We start from the raw sequence: 22,124 nt of genomic DNA, 5'->3' as shown, positions 1-22,124 counted from the left end.
GAAATGTTAGTGTAACTCCCCAGATTTTATATGCAAAAAGAATTAATGATCTATCTTATCTGGTTTAAAATCTACAGCCAATCAAAAATCAATATGCAAAACGTAGCGCCGGCGCTACGCTGGGTTCTAAAGGGTTAAATGTGAGATGTTGGTAAAGCCCTTACTCTACCTGTACGGATTACTTCGAGGTGCCAGTTTAACATGTAATGTATTTAATAGCAGCAGCAGCTACACAATCCCATCCCACAGCAGTTAACATGCGTCATCAATAATACAAGCAATATACTGACTGTAAAGTGCACATTAAATTATTCACACAAACACGATTTAGTAACAGCAACATGAGCGTCGTTTGCTCTCCAGTTCACATTTCAAGAAAGCCCTTTTAATTGCTTGTACAGTGGCGAGAACAGCGAGACAGTTCACAAGTGGGGCCTGCAATCTGGTCTACACAAGTTAGGACAGAAACAACTATCAGATCACAGTCGAGTGTACGAGACACATATTTATATGAAATACATCCGACGGTCAGCTTGAGGCTTAAAGGTTAAGACTAATGTTGAGAAACTTGCTTATTCACTTTACATTTGGATTTTTGAGATACAACATGTAATAATTAATGTGATTAGTCAGATGAAGTTGTGAGCAGCATGTGACTAAAATAAAAGAGGCTGCAGTTTCAGGACTGCATTTCTAGGAACTTTTTTGTAACAGCGCCACCTAGTGAAGTGGATAAGTAAGGAGGTGGCAGATTGAATTAAGAAACACATTTTGGAGCAAGATGGTATATGTACATGTAATGACCCCCATCCACTTGCCAACATGAAGCTCATGTAAACTGCAAGACAGGAAGTAGTATTCTGGGTAGAATAAACCTTTATAATCTATATTTACTTGGATACTGTCGTATTCTGGGTGGAATAAACCTTTAAAATGATAAGGATTTAGCTAATATAGTATAGTGGAATGGAATGACCCTTTAAAACAAAAAGCACTTTGATAATGTTGTATTTTGGGATGAAATAAGTCTGTAAAATAAATACTTGGATAACAGTATTTTAGGGTGGAATAAACCTTTCAAATATATTGTACATTGTAGTATTCTAGGTGGAAAAAACCTTTAAAAACTGTCTGTACTTGGACATTGTAGTATTTTAGGTCTAATAAACCTTTAGAAACTGTCTGTATGTGGACACTGTAGTATTTTAGGTGGGATAAATCTTTAAAAACTGTTTGGACTTGGACATTGGAGTATACTTAGTGAAATACACCTTTAAAAACTGTCTGTACTTGGACATTGTAATATTTTAGTTGGGATAAACCTTTAAAAACGATATGTACTTGGACAATGTAGTACTCCGGGTGGAATAAACCTTTAAAATGAAACTTGGATTATATAGCATTTTGGAATCAAATAAGCCTTTGAACCAATAAGTACTTGGATAATGTAGTATTTAAGGGTGGAATAAACCTTTAAAACCATGAAGCTAGCTGTTTCCCTTTACTTCTGTCTTTGTGCTAAGCTAAGCTAACCAGCTACTGGCTGTAGTTTCACAGGATCACAATCTTATCCAATTCTAAACAAGAAAGTAAATAAGCACGTTTCCTCTAATAAATACACTGGAAATGACTTACTCATGTCTATATAATCACACTACACAGCTATAAATCTCTGTCTGTCTTCAGTTCAATGCCGTTCGACACACAAGAAACGTAGCATCTTAAACCAGTAGCTGTGAAGCCCACATGAGTGGTTCCTCTCTACACCTATGAAATGTCCTGTGCTATATTCAGTCTGACAGGTGAAGACATCTCCAACGCGCCCTGCATGTCTGTCAGAGGTTGCAGCAGGCGTAAGGTGGAGGTTTCTCAAAGGGGCTATAGGAGGCTCCATAGAGGACCGGAGCGTTGGGGGTCAGCATGAAGCCTCCGTGGTCCTGGGTGGCTCCCTGAGGCTGAGCCTGGGGGGGCACCAGAGAGGGCTGCTGGTTCTGGTTCTCCTCGGACGTGGACGTAGGGCCTCCGTCTGGCATCATCTGGGGGGTGTTGGGTGGCTGGTAGTTGCTGTTGTGCTGTGAGAGAGGAGGAGAGACGGGGAGTGGTAGGGTGCAGCAGTATGTGAAAGTTCAGCCAAAGATACTGAAAATGATCTCTGGCATTTTTATGTGCAGTGTGGTTTGCATTTTCCTGCTCCTTGTAGTTTGGTTAGCAGCCACAGAGATATGAGCAAAGATCTGAAATCAGTAATGTCTGATCCAAGAGGCAAGCTGAAGAAAAAAGATATGAATACACACTACCATTCAAAAGTTTGGGTTACCTAGAAATGTGGACGGTTTTGTTTCTGGCCTGGTGTTTTGAAGGGGAACACTGTACGAGCACAGCAAAGACAAACATCTGGTTGCCAAACTAGTACACTGGAATGGAAGCTGGGCTATTTTCATTTCACATATTTTGACTTGTCATAGTAGGAAACGCAAAGGTATTTTTTAATAATGTTAAAGGTGGCTCAGTTTTAAGTTTGAGAACAAAAGGGGGCCACAGCCAGATGTGCAAACAGACTAACAACTCAATACTACTGTGTCCTCAGCAGAGTCAAAGTGGACAAAGAATTGAGGTACACAGATCAATTCAACCTAAAACTCATGAACAATTGCCATTGGATGATTGGTTGATCAGGGTTTTTGATCTACTTTATGCAGGGCTGCACCATATATCACTGAGATGTACACAATACTCAACATGCTACAACTTTTTTGCTGCTTGATTTAAAAAAAACTTGCACTATTTTAATTTTTCAGGACAAATTTACAAAAGAATTATGTCTGACTAAACCTAATATATGATTCTTGGAGTTTTTTATGTCCTTAATATGAAAGGTCTGGAGTTGTTGACCTGCAAGCTCCACACCTGTGCAATAAGGAGCAGGAGAGAAATGAGAAGACACACGTCGATTGTACAATTTGGCCATAGAAATAATTAGAAAAGCACTCAGGGAGTGCAGTGCTCTGCCAAACTAAACTAAACCATGACATTTTTGGTCACATTTTGGACAACATACTAAACTATGATGTTTTTGTGACATTTTGGACGACATACTAAACTATGGCATTTTTGGTCACATTTTGGACAACGTACTGTTGTGAAAACATGCTATATGATGAAATAATGCAAAGCAGGCTGTGAAAAACACTCCAGAAAGGTTTTCTTTGAAAAAATAAAAAAAAACATCATGAATTTTGGCGCAAAAAAAATGCCTTAGTATACTATGTCGAAAAAAAAGGCAATTTTTCAACATGTAAAAACGTGCCATATGATAAAATAATGCAAAGCAGGCTGTGAAAAACACTCCAGAAAGGTTTTCTTTGAAAAAAAAAAAACATCATGAATTTTGGCGCAAAAAAAATGCCTTAGTATACTATGTCGAAAAAAATATCCGATTTTTCAACATGTTGTAAAAACGTGCCATATGATGAAATAATGTAAAGGAGGCTGTGAAAAACACTCCAGAAAGGTTTTCCTTGAAAAAAAAGTAATCATGAATTTTGGCGCAAAAAAAACGCCATAGTATACTATGTCGAAAAAAAATGCGATTTTTCAACATGTTGTAAAAACATGCCACATGATGAAATAATGTAAAGGAGGGCATGAAAAACACTATGGTAAGGTTTTCTTTGAAAAAAAAAAAAACATCATGAATTTTGGCCCAAAAAAAACGCCTTACTATACTATGTCGAAAAAAAATGCGATTTTTCAACATGTTGTAAAAACGTGCCATATGATGAAATAATGTAAAGGAGGGCGTGAAAAACACTCCAGAAAGGTTTTCTTTGAAAAAAAAATCATCATGAACTTTGGCGCAAAAAAAAACGCCTTACTATACTATGTCGAAAAAAAATGCGATTTTTCAACATGTTGTAAAAACGTGCCATATGATGAAATAATGTAAAGGAGGCCATGAAAAAAAGATTTTCTTTGAAAAAAAAATCATCATGAATTTTGACGCAAAAAACCCGCCATAGTATGTGGTCAAAAATGGCCAAAAAACATCATAGTTTAGTATGTCGTCAAAAGTGTCACAAGAACGTCATACTTTAGTATGTGGTCAAAAATGGTGAAAAAACATGTATGATATGTCATATTTTCTAAAAAAATAAATAAATAAATAAATAAATAAAATGTCATAATATAGTTTGGAGTTGTCTGTCAAAAAAAGTCATAACGTCATAAAATTGTTGTCTTAACTTATGTTATAGAAATATCAAAGTGTATTACATTCGTAAAATGATCAAACCACCAAACCATGACGTTTTTTGTCATATTTTGGACAACTTACTAAACTAAGATGTTTTTGTCATATTTTGGACAATATACTAAACTATGACATTTTTCACAACATACTAAACTATTACATTTTAGTGATATGTCGGACAGAATGCTAAACTAAGGGCTATGAGCTGGAATCAAACCTGTCTAACAGAGTCCTGTTTCTTTGTCCCCCTCTCAACCAGTTGAGCTATCTGGGCACCTTTGTTCTACTTGTTTTTAGAATTTTTTTTTTTTTTTTTTAACTTTAAGTGTATTTCTGTTGCATTTTTTCAGTATCATTATTATTATTTCATATTGCAATATACTGTATATTGCAGGGAAAATTAAATACTTCTTTCCCCAACAGCCCTAATTATATGATAAATCCAAGGGTGGAAGTTGCCATAGTCAGTGTTCAGGCATCATAAACACAGACTTCTCTAAAAGTTACAAAGACAAAAATAGAAATAGTACAAGACAACCATTTCTCAAAGGCGATCACCCCTGTACTTGCAATAAAATGTACTTTTTGTCCTCTACAAATTTATGTCCTTGAGTTGAAAAACACCAGATTCTGCATTTTGCTGTTAGATGCACAGATACCCATGTTTCTTATATTCAGCCATCTTGAATTTCACCATTTACACCTGTGCTTTTCCTTTTGTTGTGTACAAGGTGCTTTTATTCACAATTTTGTCCACCTGCATTGGTATTGGATAGTTGGGGTAGGCAGGTAGAGTTTGCCCTGAAGAACAGAAGCCGGGGTAGCTGAGCATGTGCTGAGTCGGGTTGTAGAGGGTGTGAGGTGGAGGCGCCGGGCTGGGAGCCACTGGTGGAGTGGGTTTATCCTGCAGGAAGCCATAAAAAACATAAAAATGTTTTAGATAAAGGCACATAAAGGAGGCTACTCATTATATGAAAGGTAATGAAGTATGATTGCTGCCTAACGTACCATAGGAGCCGCAGTAAAATAATAAAATAAGATGAGAGATTTTCATGTCCAAATATACTCACGCATAAATCAACATTATGTTTGACATGAAGTAGTGGAGGAAAGAAGAAAAGCTAGAATACAAAAAACATTAACAAGGTCAATATACAATTGAGGGACTTTTGAAGTCCATGGGATTTATTTTGCATACATTTTTATTTAAAGTAAAATAAAAAAAAATAATAATGTTTTTTATGGTTATTATGATCATGTCTTTACAAATTCCATGACTATTTATTATGGAAACAATCACTTATTAACCCTCATGTGTTCTCATTTACGGGCACCAAAAAATATTGTTTGCTTGTCTGAAAAAATCCAGAAATTCAGCAAAAAAATTCCCCAAATTTCTGAAAATTTGCAAAACCTTCAGGAATAAAATTTCAATAATTCCTTAAAAGTTTCCCTTAAAAGTTTTATTTTTAAAAAATCCCCCAAATTTGGCAAGAAAATTCTTGTAAATATTTTCAAAAAATTAGTAAAAATCTTCCCAAAAATCCTAAAAATATCTAAAGTGATTACATATATATCAGTAAAACTTCTAATTCGCTGGATTTTGGTTGATTTTTTGTGAATGTTCTTAAGAAACATTTTTAATATTTCTTTTTTCCACCAAAAATTTTTCAAAGATTTGCCAAAAATGTTGAAAATGTGGACATCTGAAGTTTCACTGTGAAAATATATATTTTTTTCCCACATTTTCAAACTTTAAAATTTTGAACCCCAGGACAACACAAGGGTTAGAAAATATGACTGGATATCACTAAAATGTCAACTAAACAACCGTCCAAATTTAGTAACAACCACCTTTTAATTAGCTAAACAATAATACAATGAGCTTATTCAAAAGTTATTTAGTTGACATTTTAATGATATCCAGTCATTTTTGATTAATAAATGATTGTTTCCATAATAAATAATTATGTAATTTGTAAAGACCTGATCATGATGAAGATAAAACATATTAGTTGCTTTTTACTATTAATAAAAATGTATGCAAGATATTTCCCATGAACTTCAAATGTCCCTCAATTATATATTGATCCAAAAGAACTGTTCAAAGTCACAAACTGTAATTTTCTGCAAATTTTTCTGCAAATTTCCAGATAGATCTATGTTTTATCCTGGCCCTCCTGCTCACCATATCTTTGTACGCTCCGAGGATGGCGGCGGTGATGATGCCCAGGAACAAGCCGACCACGCTGAGCACCACCGAGGCCCACAGCAGCCGGTGCAGGTGGATGACGTCCCAGCAGCTGCTCACGCCGGTGAACTCGTAGTAATGAGAGTGGTAGTCTGTGCTGGAGGGGAAGGAGGGCAGAGGTCAGCACAGCTGGGAGGACGACGTCTGGTTCAGGATTTTAATCATTACTGCTATAAACCGCAAACTATGTTAATAGACAGTTGTATTAGATATATTGAGTTTGCGCCACAGGAGGGATTTTACCACTAATTTAAGTTTTTCAGTCAGTTGGAATAGTTGGTTTAGGACAGTTTCTGCTTGACTATCTCTGATTTGCCTGAAAGTTTGGATATTTATAAAGATGTTTGTGAACTTTTCAACTGATATATCAAATACTTTACAGTCATACAAAAATATACAAAACTGACCCTTGAAGTTATCACAAATACTTTAACTCAATTATTCACGAAAGTTCAACCAAAATAAGTTATTTTTTCATATTTGTGATCAAGTATTAAATATCAAAATGTATTCTATGTGTTTCATTTTCTCTTATTGTGACATAAAATGCGAAAATATCCCAAATGTATTTCACTTTTTATGATATCAGTTCACTCATAATCAGGTATTATTTGATCTGCTTGTCTAATGTTGCATATTCTTAATTAATGGCATGATTATCAATAACAGTAGAAAAAATTAGGCTTTTATCTTCAATAGTTCCTGGGGTAATGTAGTACAGACATGGCTTCAAATTTCAATGTGTGAGAAAATGTACTAAAAATGGGTTAGTGGGCAATTTTTAATTTTACATTATCCTGTAAAGTATTTGATATATCAAGTAAAATTTCCACAGATACAATTTTAAATCAAAAAGTCCAGAGATTGAGCTGAAGGCCTCTGATGATTGGAGATGAATAACTCAGTTAAAAATTCCTGCTGTACAGCTCCCATCTTCCACTGCATACGGCAGGTGGTTTTATTTTAAATCTTCTAAGAAGGGAAGAAATCAAAGAGTCTCTCACTCGGTCCGTCACTCACACTCACGTTATTATTTCATCGTGCCTTCAAAGCAGCTTTTATCAGCTCATGACTGATGGATGCATTCAGGGGAAGACTTTATAGAAAACTCTTAACATCCAGGACTTGAAAGGTGGCTGCAGAAAAGAGACTTCTTTAATGCAACCAAGTGCAAAAATCACATGAGCCCTGTCAGTGTCCTGGAGGAGTTATTTCCAACAGCAGTGTCTGAAAATACAGTTCCTAACATAGTGTTTTATAGTAAAAAATAGCTGAAAGAAACAAATAAAGAAACAAAGAAAAGCCATACCTGCTTTGTATATAGTTATAAATACTTCTATATAGTTTGATTTAATATAAATTTTACCTTTTATATATCACATGTTGCCTGTTACGGCCAGCGCCTCCTACCCTGTGTGTGTGTTTTAACCAAATATTGTGGCTATGCAAATAGGGCTGTGTGATCCCCACTCCCTGGTTGGACCACGACGGCAGAGGCGTGACTGCAACCAGGAGTCCTGCGATTGGTGCGGCGCTCACCAGGCTGACCAACCGAAAACTGCCAACTCTTTTAAAAGAGTTGTCAGTTCAACTGAACGGGGCAGCTGACTTCTAGCGTGTCATTCTGTGTTTCTGTGTGGTTGAGACAAGATAGACTGTGTGGTAGGAATTGGGCCAGGATTAGTGTTAAAAACTGATACAGCAACATTTCATTTCATTACAGGTAGTTTTTTTTTGTCTCGTTTTCACCAGGATTAGGGGTGCTGACTCCCATGTAGTTTGGTTTTGTGCTAGTTCCCAGGTAGCGAGTCTTTTTGTTTAACGTTTTCTTTTGTCCACAGTGGTTGTGTAGTAGTGTAGTGTTAAGTTCTTCTGCTTCTCCCCCCCGGGGTTGTAACACTGCCCTATTTGGAACTCTACAAATGCAAAGCAGTTATGTAGCTCTCTGTGTTACTTTGTACACAAGCTGTTTTAAATAGTGGCAGCTAAAAAGACAAAAAAAAGGTCAAAAGAAACACGTGCTTTTTAAAGGAAATATTTGTATATAGTTTGATTTTATTGCAATTTTACCTTTTTTATGTTCATATCTGCAGCCTATGTTACATTTTCAACATTCAAAATGCTTTATTGAGCCTGTTTTGTGTTTACTTTTGTGTGTTTTTCAGCCCAATATGTTAATATAGTAGGTCAAAGTGAAAAAATAATAGTCTGACCATGTAGGCGTCAATGTACTGAACAAAAAGATACCAAATATCGGCATGGTAAATGTCTTTTTATGTGGTATATAAAGGCAAAATTCTAATTACGCAAAAACAGCCAAAACAGCCTCTAAGGGTAAACAAGTTAGTGTACTGCAATGAATGAGGAATGATGGTTGTTTCTGACTGAAAAGTGAAAAAAAATCATCTCAAACATCATGCAAAGGACCTGCAAATCAAAGTTAGTGGCCTAAATCATGCAAACCCGGCTACATGATGCTTGATTATCCCGTATAAGTTGCGTTCAGAGATAAAGTAATGCAGTTTGATGTTGCTCAGCTCCTATTAACATCTCACCTCCCACAGTTGTACAGATAGCAGCAGTAGCAGGTGTCACTCCTCAGCTTCAGCTTGCATGTCTTGTCGAATGAACGACATGACACCTGCAGTGTCAGAAGTTTGAAAAGTAAGTAGTAGTAGAAAGTAGTGCATGAAGACTGATACAACAATCAGAAAAGCAGGAGGAGAATAAAGACTTTGGATGAACAAATACATGAAACTGACAATTCTATTTTCTTGGAGTTTGGTTTGGTGAAAGAAAAAGATGCAGTTGTTGCTTTCAGTCAGTCAGTGCATTAACATGATTTGCCCACTAGATGTCACTATCACACTTTCAGGCATCCAAAAGGCCACGAAATCAAGTATTCACCTTAAATGGATCATTTACACCTTTTACAAGAGACATAGATGTGTTACTCTAAGTCTTTTTGAAAATTCATTTAAATATATTTGCTCAGTGATACATTTCTTCGGTGCATGTATGAGAATCACCTCAGTATAGTAGCTGTCGTAGAGGTAGCCCGATCCACTGGAGTAAAAATGACACATGTCCTCCTGCAGGGGCCTGATGTCCTGAACAAGTGAGAAGATCCGTAAAATTAGTTAAAAACATGGGACACAATCATTTAGAATCACAAAATCAGCATTTTTCTGTGCATCAGGTTCTTTTAAGAACCAAATCTCAAGGATTTCATAGTTTCAGCAATTCTTTTTTTGCCGCTTTTATTGTATAATGAAACTTAAGTGTGAAAATGAATCCCTGCTTGTCCTATTCTGTCCACCTTCTTCTTGTTCTTCCTCTGCGTCACTGCAGCAGAGAAGCTTTACAGCGTCTATCTGCACAGGACTACAAAACCTGCTGCATTAAACCTCACTGGACTTTATGCAATATGAACGTAATAAAACCATTTTCGCCGTCCAAAGCTTGAATGTGCAATAAATGTGACTTTTACTGTCCCGAGAGCACAATGTTTATATATCTGCAGAGGTCTGATAGCGCCGTCGATATCAGTCCAGCTTTTAAACATTCATTAGGGAAACTGAGGTGTCGACATCTACAGTATCCCGTAAGAAGCACCGCTGACTTTCTTTGACCTTTTTTGGTTTATTCACATATAAATATAATGAATCTGTGAATTTATAAAATCCACAGTTTGTCCTCCTTGAAACCATCCATCCATCCATCCATCATCTATACACCGATTAACCCTCCTGTTGTCCTCATTTACAAGCACCAAAAAATACTGTTTCCTTGTCTGAAAAAAACCCAAAAATTCTGCAAAAAAATTCCCAAATTTCTTACAATTTGCAAAACCTTCAGGAAGAAAATTTCAACAATTCGCTGGATTTTGGTTGATTTTTATGTGAATGTTCTTAAGAAACATTTTAAACATTTTTTTCCACCAAAAAATGTTCAGATTTCCCAAAAATGTTGAAAATGTGGACATCAGTAGTTTCACTGTGAATTTTTTTTTCTTTTTTTCCACATTTTCAAATTTTAAACCGGGTCAATTTTGACCCGCAGGACGACACGAGGGTTAATCCTCATTAGGGTTGCAGGGGAGGTGGTGTCTATCCCAGCTGACTTAGTCTGAAGGCAGGTTACACCCTGGACAAGTCACCAGTCCATCACAGGGCTACATATACAGACAAACAGTCACACTCACATTCACACCTACGAACAGTTTAGAATTACAAATTAACCTTAGCATGTTTTTGGACTGTGGGAGGAAGCTGGAGAACCTGGAGAAAACCCATGCATGCACAGAAAGAACATGCAAACTCCATGTAGAAAGATCCCCGGTAGGCCGGTACGTGAACCAGGGATCTTCTAGTTGCAAGGCGAAAGTGCCAAGCCACTATGGAGCCCTCCTCCTCGAAACCCTGTTGATTTATCATTCACTTCTTTGCATCAGAGTTTTCCGTGGTTCAGAGAAAGGCCACATTTAATCAGCACTACTATCCTGAAAGTTTCTTCGGGTCTCTGCAGGTCGAACACTGAGATTAGTCTCCCTGCATCTACGCATTTCCTGATCTGACCGACGTGTCCGAGTGAAAACCCGTCTGCTGACCTGATCTGGTTTGAGTGTCACTGTTTGTTCAGACAAAACAGATCGCATTAGTTTGTGTTTCTGTCTTTTCAGGGCAGACATGTCCACTCTCACAAAAACTAACAGTTTCGCCATTACCATCGACAGCTCGTCTTTCTCCCCCTCCCCGCAGGTCTAGAGTCTGGGTGTTGTCCTTGATGGCATTCTGTCATTCCAAACCCACATCAATAACATCATTCAGTCTGCATACTTACATCTTTGTAACATCAACCGCCTCCATCCCTCCCTCACCCCTGTCAACACCACCTTCCCGGTCCACTCGCTTGTCATCTCCAACCTGGACTATTGCAACTCCTTTCTCACTGGTCTCAACCTCAAGACCCTCCATAAACTCCAACTAGTTCAGAATGCTGCATCCCAGATCATCACCAGGACACCTTCTCTCCACCACATCACCCCTGTTCAACAACTTCACTGGCATCCAATCACACACATCCACAAAACCATGCTCCGAACCTTCAAGGCCCTCCATAACCTCGGCCCCCAGTACCTCACTGAACTCCTCCACATAAACACACCCAGCCGGACACTCAGATCATCTTCCTCCCTGAACCTCACCATCCCTCCTGCCCACATGACCACCATAGGCTCAATAGCTTTCAGCCGCTCTGCCATCCGCCTCTGGAACTCCCTCCGACCTGACATCTGAAACACTGACATGCTGGACATTTTCAAATCCCATCTCAAAACCCACCTGTTCAAACAAGCATACTCACTTTGACTTCCATTCCTCTTTCTTCTTCTGTTGTTTTAAAACTGCTAAATTTCCTTCTTTTAAATTGTTTACATCTTTAAGTTTTATATTGTCTGTTTAAATGTGTTTTAATTCTGTTTACCTTGTACAGAGTCCTTGGGTGTTCTGAAAGGTGCCTATAAATAAAATGTATTATTATTATTATTATGTAAAGATGTGTGATACTTACAATGAACTCTGATGCAATGATCCCATCCACGATGGCACAGAAGAAAGACGCGATGACTCCCAAGCTGATGAAGACTATTGATGCCACAAGCTGAACAGGTGGAGAAAGAAAAAAAAAACAAGGTAAATTGTGCTAAATGTTTTTTTTTTTTTTTAAAAACATTCCCTCAGAATGAGTCGTGCAGCATTCGTTTTGTGTTATTCACAAAGTGTTTGGATTGGAAACGGATTTGAGACAGATTTCTAATTGTGAATGCACAGAAGGTGTAAGATACATAATATTAAATAGGAATAAAATTACAAATAAACAGGAAATCTGCAACAAAAATCTAAATCTAAATGTTAGAATTATCATTTGATTACTTCTCAGTATCATTGTCTCTCTTCTTTGCTTAATGTTCTGTTTATGAATTAATCTACAGGGATTTTGCTTAACTTTTTATCACTTTACACGCACGCACGCACGCACGCACGCACGCACGCACGCACGCACGCACGCACACACACACACACACACACACACACACACACACGTGAATCTAAGCGTTTTCTCTCTGCTGGCGTTTGTCCTGATTGGTCGTCTGCAGCGTCTGGGCTGCAAGACGATAAAGGAAATGTACAGCTTTTTGCTCTGCCAACTCAGAGGCGCTTCGTGGCTGATTTACAAGCAGAGGAACGACGTACAGGACAGAAGGACGACCTCTTGTACCAGCGAGGTCAATCTAATTCCCCGTATCTGTCGCACACCAACACACACTCAAACCCACGCTGATTTCTGCTCTGATTACTGATCAATACCCTCAGATTATCAAACAAACCGAAGGTATTCCTCTTTCTTTCAGGTTTCTACTGTAAGACGCGGTCATGTTCTGCTATCGCAGCAGACCCAGCTGGCTGATCACAGATGTCTGATCGTAAACTTTATCACTGAGCATCGGTTACCGTCGCTTCAATCGCTCCTTCTGGACCAAACCTCCTGCACAGATGAACTTTTTTTTCTCCCTGTCTCTTCTGGTAGCGGCAAGAACAAAAGAGAGAAGGTAGAGCAGCTTTTCATGCAGGGATTTTAAAAATCTATTTGATTTATTGGAGGGTTTCTTTGCCTTTTTTCAATCTAGGATGCAATTTCAGATCTTCAGTCTTTCTTGACCCAAATTATGTCATGGACCTCAAAACAGCCCTTTAATCAATTATCAGTTAAAAGTGTAAGTTGCCTTACAGTCCAGAGAACAGACAAATGTCATGCCTTGAAGTAATAAACTATTCGGGGTTTGTTTGTTTGAGATAATTATATTTGACAAGTAAATCTGAACAGGATGTTAAAACTAGGAGATTTTAAAATCAATTTTCTCAAAGTGAAATAAGAGCCAGGCTGGAGAAAATAAGCTTTTTTTCTGGGTGGGTTTTATCTGCCGCTGGTCCAGACTCTCCACTTCATTAGCGGTTTAAATGACTCCACTTTTATGGGCTCCGAGTGGGAGATGAGGCCAGCAGCAGAGACAATAGAGCCTGACAACTGCATTACTTCACATTACCTTAGCACCAGCTGCCGGCACATAAAACATCCACGACACTCAAACCTCCCTTGATACGGAAAAGTCAAATACTGTAAAAGATTAAAGCCCCACACACACGCTGTAGATGGTTTTCTACTCTTAGGAGATAAGTTGGTGAAAGGATAGAAAGGAAGTAACTTACTTAACTACTAAAGTTCAGCACATTTGTGAGATTCTAATTTCCGCTTTTTAATTTTACTTCAACACTTTTTCAAGTAGCTTTTCAAATTTTACATAAAAATTTATATAAAATGCAAGTCATCATATGATCAAAGCTACCTCTGAACATTAACTTTAGTCGACTTTTGCTCAAAATATTTATTACATTATGGCACTACTAATTCTTAAAACCTGAAACTGACATGCAAGTTGATATAGCAAACTGGCCTGCAAACAGTTGCTTCTACACATATGTATCTCTTTGTTTCAGATTGGAATTAATGACTAATAAGTAATCTGCTTGAATGTTGCAGAGTGATGCCTTTATACATTTGGGTTTTTTGTCAATACAACAGTTTGAACTTCAAAATCTTACAAATAAGTTATAATAGTTAAAGAAAGTTAAGGAAAATCAGCAAATACACTAACTGTTCAAGTTGCATACACTATATTTCATAAGCCAAACATACTTTTTTGTTTGTAAAACTCAGACTAAAACCGTTAGAAAAAATGTATTAGAGTAAGAAGAACAATATTTCCGTCTAAAATGTAATGGAGTAGAAGTATGGCATGAAAAGAAACAACTTAATTGTCAGTAATTTGAAGAGGAGTAGGCTCCTTGAGTAAATGTATATAATTACACTACAGCAGTAAAAGTGGTTGCTGCAGACTGAGGAGCCGGATATTTCCTAGTGGAGACCAAAATGGAGCTAAAAGAATTCTACTATTAGACTTTGATTCACTAGACATTTCTCCAAAACTACTGAATGTGTAAAGTTTCTTGTATTAATAATATATGACAGCCGATTTTCCTGACTTGATATAGTTTAAATTAAGTACCATTTTAAATCTAGAACTTGTATTTGTAACTGAGTAGCTTTACAGTGTTAAGGACGAGAGTATTTCCTTGACCACACGACATTGTTTTCACGTTGTATATTTTCAAACACTGTTATAACAGACAGGTTACATTAACAACCTGAAGGCTTCGTCCACGGTTAAAACACGGAGACAAACATCAATAAAAGACAAAGAAACTGTTTAAGAGAAGGAAAGACATTAGATAAAGACACAAAGCGGTATTTTATAGCTTCAGTAAAGCTACCTATCATGTTACGTAACTAAAATCGCTGACCGCTGCAAGGTCTCCTTCCCTGCTCAGTGGTCCAGTGTCCAATCATGACCACAGTTGAACACACTGCTAATAAGAAGCGATCATCCCGCGGCCTGTTGGGTAAAATACGGCCCTTTAAAGGTTCACCGCTCTGCTCTCAGAGCTGCAAGGTGACCATGAGGATGGCAGGATGTGAGATAGAGGCACTAAATACAGAGGAGCTGCTGGAACCAGGAACATGAGCTACATGAAACATTTAGTCACAAAGAAATCCTACATGGTATCAGCGCACTGGAACCTGTTATCAGGGCAGCAGGTGGAGTTGTTCTTTCTTTTACAGAGAGAATTTCATGCTCCAAAAAGGATGAAATGAAACGTGGTGATGTAGGAGTCATTTATTTAATATCAATGACCACAGAGAGGACTGGTCTCTGAAATATTCCTCTTTAAACACTGAGAACTAGACTGTGTTTTCAGAAAAAGTCTTCCTGTCAAATAAAATGTGAACAAATACTGTTCTATACCAGCAGGTTTTCTACTATGTTTGAGTTTTTTTTAGTTTGCAAAAGTGACCATTATTATAGAAAGCTCAAGATACACACTGTAAGGTGTTGATTTTGCCTGTTTTCAGCCCAGTAACAAGTACAATATTTGTATTTATCTCATCATGACTCATTTTCACTTCACATTTAACTGCACAACAAAACTTTCAGACTACCATCCTGCTTCTGTCCCTTTTATAGGGTAAGAAAAAACAAAAAATCCTCCAGGGCAGTGTTTAAATTACAGTCTGGCTTTCAGAGGAGCTCACTTTTTTCACTTTTTATGGTCAGAAACAACAGATGCAACATTTATAAAGCATTTGATTTGGATTTTATTCATCATTATTGTTACCTAACAAGAATATGAATAACATGAGTAAGGAAACAAATGAAAAGTAGCCTGTTTCAGTATCGCAGACAGTCAGATTTGCTCTTGTGTTTTGTTCTTCAGCCACAACATTAAAACCACAATGCCAAAACTTTGGGTTCTGTCATTCATCTGGACGTTACTCTGACATATAGCACCCAATTGTTGTACACGAAGCACACGGTCTTGTCTACCACACTGCATAAACTGCTCAGGAACAGCTCGAGAACCACGACCAAGACCTAAAGGCACTGATCCAGATAATTTAGCAGATCTCAATCCAATTGATCAGTTTCCTACTTATCCTCCTATTGTCTTAGTACATTGGTTTGTAACCTCTATAAAAAGTCAGTTGGGTCAATATATAATTGTGAGACTTTTTGTAACATAGTTGACAGGTATCATAGTTGACATTTTTGCTGTTTTCAGGACTAAAATCAACTTGGCCGCCTATAACCAAACACCACATGGCTTTTTTTTTTACAGAAAGATTCTTCTAAATATTATATATACAATTGAGTAAAACTGGAATTGAAAGTTATTTCTAAAGATAATGTAGTAAGTCTGTTGACGTGATAAATCCACACTTTACTCAAACACTACTTTATATTAAATAACTCAGAAAGCCTTGGAGTCTGGCCAGTCTTTTCTTCAGGAGGAAATGACATCATGTGGAGCAGGTCATGTGATCTGGAATTAACACACTTCCTCCAGAGGTGTTTTTGTAATGGGGAACTTAGTTGAAAGTGATTTCTTGGACACAGATACAATTTGTTATTTTCCACATAAAATTTGATATATTGCCAAAAAAGAAATATCCACCATGATTATCTCAACTTAATAAAAAGAATACAAAACAATTTTTGAATAAGCTCATTTTATTATTGTTTAGCTAATTAGAAGGTGGTTATTAAATTCGGACGGTTATTTAGTTGACATTTTAGTGATATCCAGTCATTTTTTTTAAATTAAGAAGTGATTGTTTCCATAATAAATAATTATGGAATTTGTAAAGACATGATCATAATGAACATAAAAAACATGTTTTTTTTTACTTTTAATATAAATGTAGGCAAGATATATCCCATGGACTTCACAAGTTCCTCAATTATATATTGACCGAATTACACTCGAACCAAAACTTCCTTGTTTGGTAGCAGAAGATGAACTTGTCACTTCTTTGACCGTTTACACCTCAAACCACATCAAACTCTCTATCTGGCTGCTTTATGAAGTGTAAAGACCAAAAGGTCCGACAATCCAGGAAGTGAGACAAGCTCCAGAGCTCTCAGGTGTCCGCGGTATTGTGCTACGGTTAGTTGTTCTTTAATGAGCGGCCTCGCTCTGCCAGTCGGCTCTCGTGTTACCGTACGAGACTCAGATGCAGGAGGGGAAGAAGACACCCGTTAGAGACATCGTGACTGGTGAAAGACACCGTAGACCAGCGCTGGTGTGGCAGCGATCGCACCATTAAAGTTTAAAACACAGAAGTGGGAGTGATGCCAGAGACAGCAGGTAGTTGTTCATGTCTTTCACACATTCAGAGCCACAAACACAACATGAGAAAAGATACAAGAAGGAGTATGGAAAACTACAAACCTGACTTAATAATTGTTAAATGATGCTTTATATTAGACTTTGTCAGCTTTACGCGCACACAGATGCTGCTTTACTCCTCGTGTGAACAGCAAAGGGAAGACTATCTTTGTAGACTGGATTAGATACGGTACGCTTAAAGTAAGCCATTGTGATCCGAGCAGGCACACGACACCCTGGACGCCACATGAAAAATTCACAACACGCACGCATGCACGCACACACACAGAAACTGATGTACCACAGTCACATCAACAGGCACAAGAAACACACAACTCTATCATGAAAAGACAGTTTTTGTATTTAGAGCGCCAAAACAAACCTCTTACTCTTAATTTACTTTAATTCTGATGCAGTTTTAGCTTTTTTGGACATAATGAGAGGTGAATTAGTTTAGTGATACAAGCAGAATCATGTTTGCTGTTGTTCTTTTTGTCCATATGTAACCAAGAGCCTAATGAGGACCTCAAAAAAGACCCCAGAAAGACCTCAAAAGTGGCCATTGCTTATCAAGATAACTTCAAACTCAACACCTCACCTTCCCGGGTCATCTATGACATACCTGCCAATTTTAAAGTCGATTGAAGGAATGGTTGTCGAGAAAACGCAGACAGATCTCTTCATTTATAGTTAGATAATATGAAGAGGGCTACTGAGCTTTTGTTTTGAAATATAGCCGTCTTTCACCTCCTCATTTCCTCTAAGTATATCCACTTAGACTGTCCAGTAAAATGACAAAAAGTACACTAAATAGGAAAAGACTGAGAAGAGTAACTGTACCATCAGTGCACTGGGTTCGTTCTGCCACTAAGCAAAATTCGATGTGTTTCAATGATTAGAACTATTTCAGAGGTGAGAAAAAGGACTCTCATTCTGCTGAGGTTTCTGTGTCACTGGTGTAGTCTTCAGACACATGCAGGGTTTCATGTACTGCGAACGTGATACTTACTATACGACTTAAATGACACAGCACAGCTTCTGGTTGCCCGTTAGTCGCACAGGTTGACTACTGACTATCACAATCTGGTTGAGATCGGCTTCAGACTGACTGGAGGTCAATTAACAGCGTGGAGTTCTCAAAATGGGCCTTATTTACCCTAAATTTGCAGGGATTTTTACAAGTCAACTCTCCGAGATATACTCTTTACAGACACATCTTTGGTCTTCCTGTTAGTGTCTTTTCTGGAGTCATTAATGTGATGATTGTTTGAACCCACAGAGAGGAACTTTGATGATATTTGTTGAAGAAATTTAACTCTTAGTCCTTCGAAGTCTACTGTAGTGGGGTGTTTATTGGTATTCCGGCATACGGTGGGCTTACCAACACAGAGCATTGGTCTGTGAAGGCAAGCCGACCCAGAACATTTGCAGAGAACTCAATTTATAGGGATGGTCAGAGGGTAGGGAGGAGGCTGTATGTAAATACAAGGGTGAATAGAGATTAATTTGTGTATGGTTGCTAATCAGTAACAGTGGGTAATACAACAAAGAACAAAAGGTGGTTGAATCAAGAGGTCTAGGAGACAACAAAAGGTAAGAGATTTAAGGTCTGACGAACAGTTGCAAATAGCAAAGGTGCGACAACAAAAGGTAAGAGGGGGGTCTGACAGAACAACAAATAGCAAATGGAAATGGAATGAAGGAGTGACACTAGAAGGTATCTCTAGCAAAAGGTGTGCTATTTTCTTCATGTCACTGCCTGAAATAAAGAATCCCTGCCAGCAACTGACCAATACTAATGCAATCTCCCCTCTTGTCACTGAAGTCCAGAGACAAATGCATCCTCGTCCCCTCCCGACCACAAATTCAGTCACATACACTGGACTGGGCACAATGTCCAAGAACACATTACGCAGCCATCGACATAATCGGATTTGCTTCTTGCTCATAATGGAGCAATTTCCCGCAAAACTGTTTAGTGAATTTGCAAAATATGTAACACGATCCTAAAATTGATGGTGTATATATGTCCTGTTTTCCAGGAACATGTCTCCTTTTTAGGAGATAAATCTCAGGAAGCTGACAGAAATCACCTTGGCAGAGAACAAACAGGGCTGGAGTGTGATTACGACACTGCACAACTGTTTTAATCACAACAAACATGGTTTTGTTGATCAGGGGACAAAAAAAATAATGTCCCTCCAGTAGCTTAAGTCATTCATAAGCCTTTTACTAGTTGCTTTCGTCATATAGCTTTGCATTTCACAGCACATAATGGCCATCAACTTGCAGTATGTGGAATCTGACTAGAAGCACAAAACAGTTGTTACATAAAAGACATGTATTTATCAAAATAATGGGCATATGTTTAAGATTTGAAAAGTTAAATAAGGCCAAAAAACATTTTTTGAGATAGGAAATTTGGTGTGCAGAAGAAACAGACGAACTATGACGTGTGCGATGCATGTGGCTTTAACGTCCAGTGAAGTTTCAGCTCCACTGACGTAATGGAAAATGGAGCCTAAACAAAACATTGGATGTGCTAACTGACACACTGAAATGAATACATCCAACAAATCCTCCTATTTTCCAAATGCCATATTAGGAGCACATTTTTCACATTGTTTTTGTTGTGCTCTGCTCTTCTGCAGCAGGTTAAAGGCACCCAGTCACAGAATTAGCACCATTGTTTAGCTCAATACTCGGGTCAATATATAATTGTGGGACTTTTTGTAACATAGTTGACAGGTATCAGAGTTGATATTTTTGCTGTTTTCAGACCAAAAAAAAAAATCAACATGGCCACCTATACTACAAGTGTCAGAGGCACAGACTCACCATGGGTCTGCGGTTTTCCACCAGGTGGATGCCAACGATGCCCAGAAACGCTCCAAAACTGAGCTGGAAGGGCAAAGAGAGAGATCAGAGTGGAAGGCATGAACAGAGACAATAAAGTTCAGCTGAGGAAAGAATGGGGAAAAAAAACACACGTCACTAAGTGTTTCAGGGCTTCATGTTTGAGTTCATTCTCAGTGTCGAGACAAAGAAATGTAAACACTCTGGAGATGATAGTGACTCACGGTGATGCCGGAATAATATCCAGCGACAGGCACGTTGTCGGTGCGAGTGGCGGCGATCAGACCCAGAGCCAGAATCACAAGACCCAGATTCAGCAGGGAAACGCTGATCCACAGAGCAGTTTTCCTTCGACGCAGGTACTGAGCTGAACAGGAGACGGGAAACCTTTTAACATTCATTACAACTAAATCATCTTCCCTGTCAATGCAGCTCTGACCAGGAAATCTAAACATCTGATCCAAATTTTTCTTAAGACAACATACAAAATAAAATAATTTATGTTAAAAAGTTAAAGTTTTGCATTCAAATCTTATTAAGTAACTATCAGCAAGATGTAAATTACTTTAATTATGCAGGTCTGTCCATATGTCATTACTTAAACTGAATATTTTTAGGTAATTTTACCAAATTTGTCATTTAAAAATGCATCATATTTGCACGTTTATCACTGAAAAGTTTTGTTTTTACTTCTGGAGTTTTAGTTTTGAAGCACATGCTCAGTAAAGCTTTCTTAAGAGCAGTTTTTAACATCCTAACTGTCTGTTAAATGAATATATAGGACTAAAAATGACCATTTTCCACTGGATGGTGGTGGAGTAAACATATAAAAAGGATAAGCCTTTTAAGTTTACTTTTCTGAATAAAGAAACTTGTCTGTGAGCGTGAACTTGCTGTAGGGGACTTTTTTCTCACACATTTATTGTTGCACATAAAAACAAACTAAATTAGAGCCAAGAGCAGTGCTGAATAAAAGCACACTAGAGAGAAAGCATGCACAGTGGATGTGGCTATACCTGCTGGATCCAGTGCTTCTGCAGCTGTTGGCTGAGCTATCTGCGGGGTTTCAGGCTGCTGCATGTTGACTCAGTCAGGACAAAATACGCTCTGAAATAAAAGCACAGATCAGGCAGATGAACTGGTAGTTTTCTGAGTTGAGTTAAAACTGAGTCCTCATCGTCCACGGAGTCACAAGAAGAGCTTCTTTTTTATAATCCACACATTTGGCTCATGACGGAGATGAATTTTTCCTCACAGCTGACTCTCTCTGAGCTCAGGTGGGTTTAACTTTACTGGAAACCTGACAGAGAGAGACAGAGAGAGACAGAGAGAGACAGAGAGAGACAGAGAGACAGAGAGAGAGAAGACAGAGCTGTAGAGAGAGAGAGCGAGAGAGAGAGCGAGAGAGAGAGAGAGAGAGAGCGAGAGAGAGAGAGAGAGAGAGAAGACAGAGCTGTAGAGAGAGAGAGAGAGAGAGCGAGAGAGAGAGAGAGAGAGAGAGAGAGAGAGAGAGACAGACAGAGAGAGAGAAGACAGAGCTGTAGAGAGAGAGAGAGAGAGAGAGAGAGAGAGAGAGAGAGAGAGAGAGAGAGAGAGAGAGAGAGAGAGAGAGAGAGCGAGAGCGAGAGAGAGAGAGAGAGAGACAGACAGAGAGAGAGAAGACAGAGCTGTAGAGAGAGAGAGAGAGAGAGAGAGAGAGAGAGAGAGAGAAAGAGACCAATCAGCTTCCTGCATCCACCTCAGTGATAAATTATTAAATAATGTATCTTACATAACTGACAGAATGTGGTTAAATTCTACACAGCATATGACAAAACGGTGGGTATGATGTGTTTTTGTTCAGTATTAATATAATGTGGAGGCTGCTGGATCCCTGACTGGTCATGATGCTGCAGAGTTGATGAGGAATATGTGACTACAGCGC

The 22,124-nt window shown here is 38.2% G+C and overlaps 1 protein-coding gene across 1 annotated transcript; it reads right to left on the bottom strand.

Moving 5' to 3' along the window:
• Positions 1 to 189: 189 nt before the first annotated feature.
• On the bottom strand, positions 190 to 21,634 carry LOC111585021 (transmembrane protein 255B). Its single transcript, XM_023294754.3, has 9 exons — positions 21,217 to 21,634; positions 20,425 to 20,567; positions 20,183 to 20,245; positions 12,072 to 12,161; positions 9,530 to 9,610; positions 9,056 to 9,141; positions 6,438 to 6,597; positions 5,007 to 5,153; positions 190 to 2,072 (listed from the first exon to the last, which is right to left on the bottom strand). The coding sequence occupies exons 1-9, from the start codon at positions 21,278 to 21,280 to the stop codon at positions 1,836 to 1,838; spliced, it is 1,071 nt and encodes a 356-aa protein (XP_023150522.1). The 5' UTR covers positions 21,281 to 21,634; the 3' UTR covers positions 190 to 1,835.
• Positions 21,635 to 22,124: the final 490 nt, after the last annotated feature.

This window comes from Amphiprion ocellaris, chromosome 1 (assembly GCF_022539595.1).
Source record: "Amphiprion ocellaris isolate individual 3 ecotype Okinawa chromosome 1, ASM2253959v1, whole genome shotgun sequence".
In the NCBI taxonomy this organism is placed as follows: Eukaryota; Metazoa; Chordata; class Actinopteri; family Pomacentridae; genus Amphiprion; species Amphiprion ocellaris.
The sequence above is the reverse complement of the archived record's forward strand: the minus strand, read 5'-3'. Positions and strand labels throughout refer to the sequence as shown.

Coding starts and splice junctions, on each gene's coding strand:
- LOC111585021 (XM_023294754.3), bottom strand. CDS start 21,280: ATGCAGCAGCCTGAAACCCCGCAGATAGCTCAGCCAACAGCTGCAGAA. Junction 9,142..9,529: donor ACGACAGCTACTATACTGAG/GTGATTCTCATA, acceptor CTGACACTGCAG/GTGTCATGTCGTTCATTCGA. Junction 5,154..6,437: donor TCGGAGCGTACAAAGATATG/GTGAGCAGGAGG, acceptor GGCTTCCTGCAG/GATAAACCCACTCCACCAGT.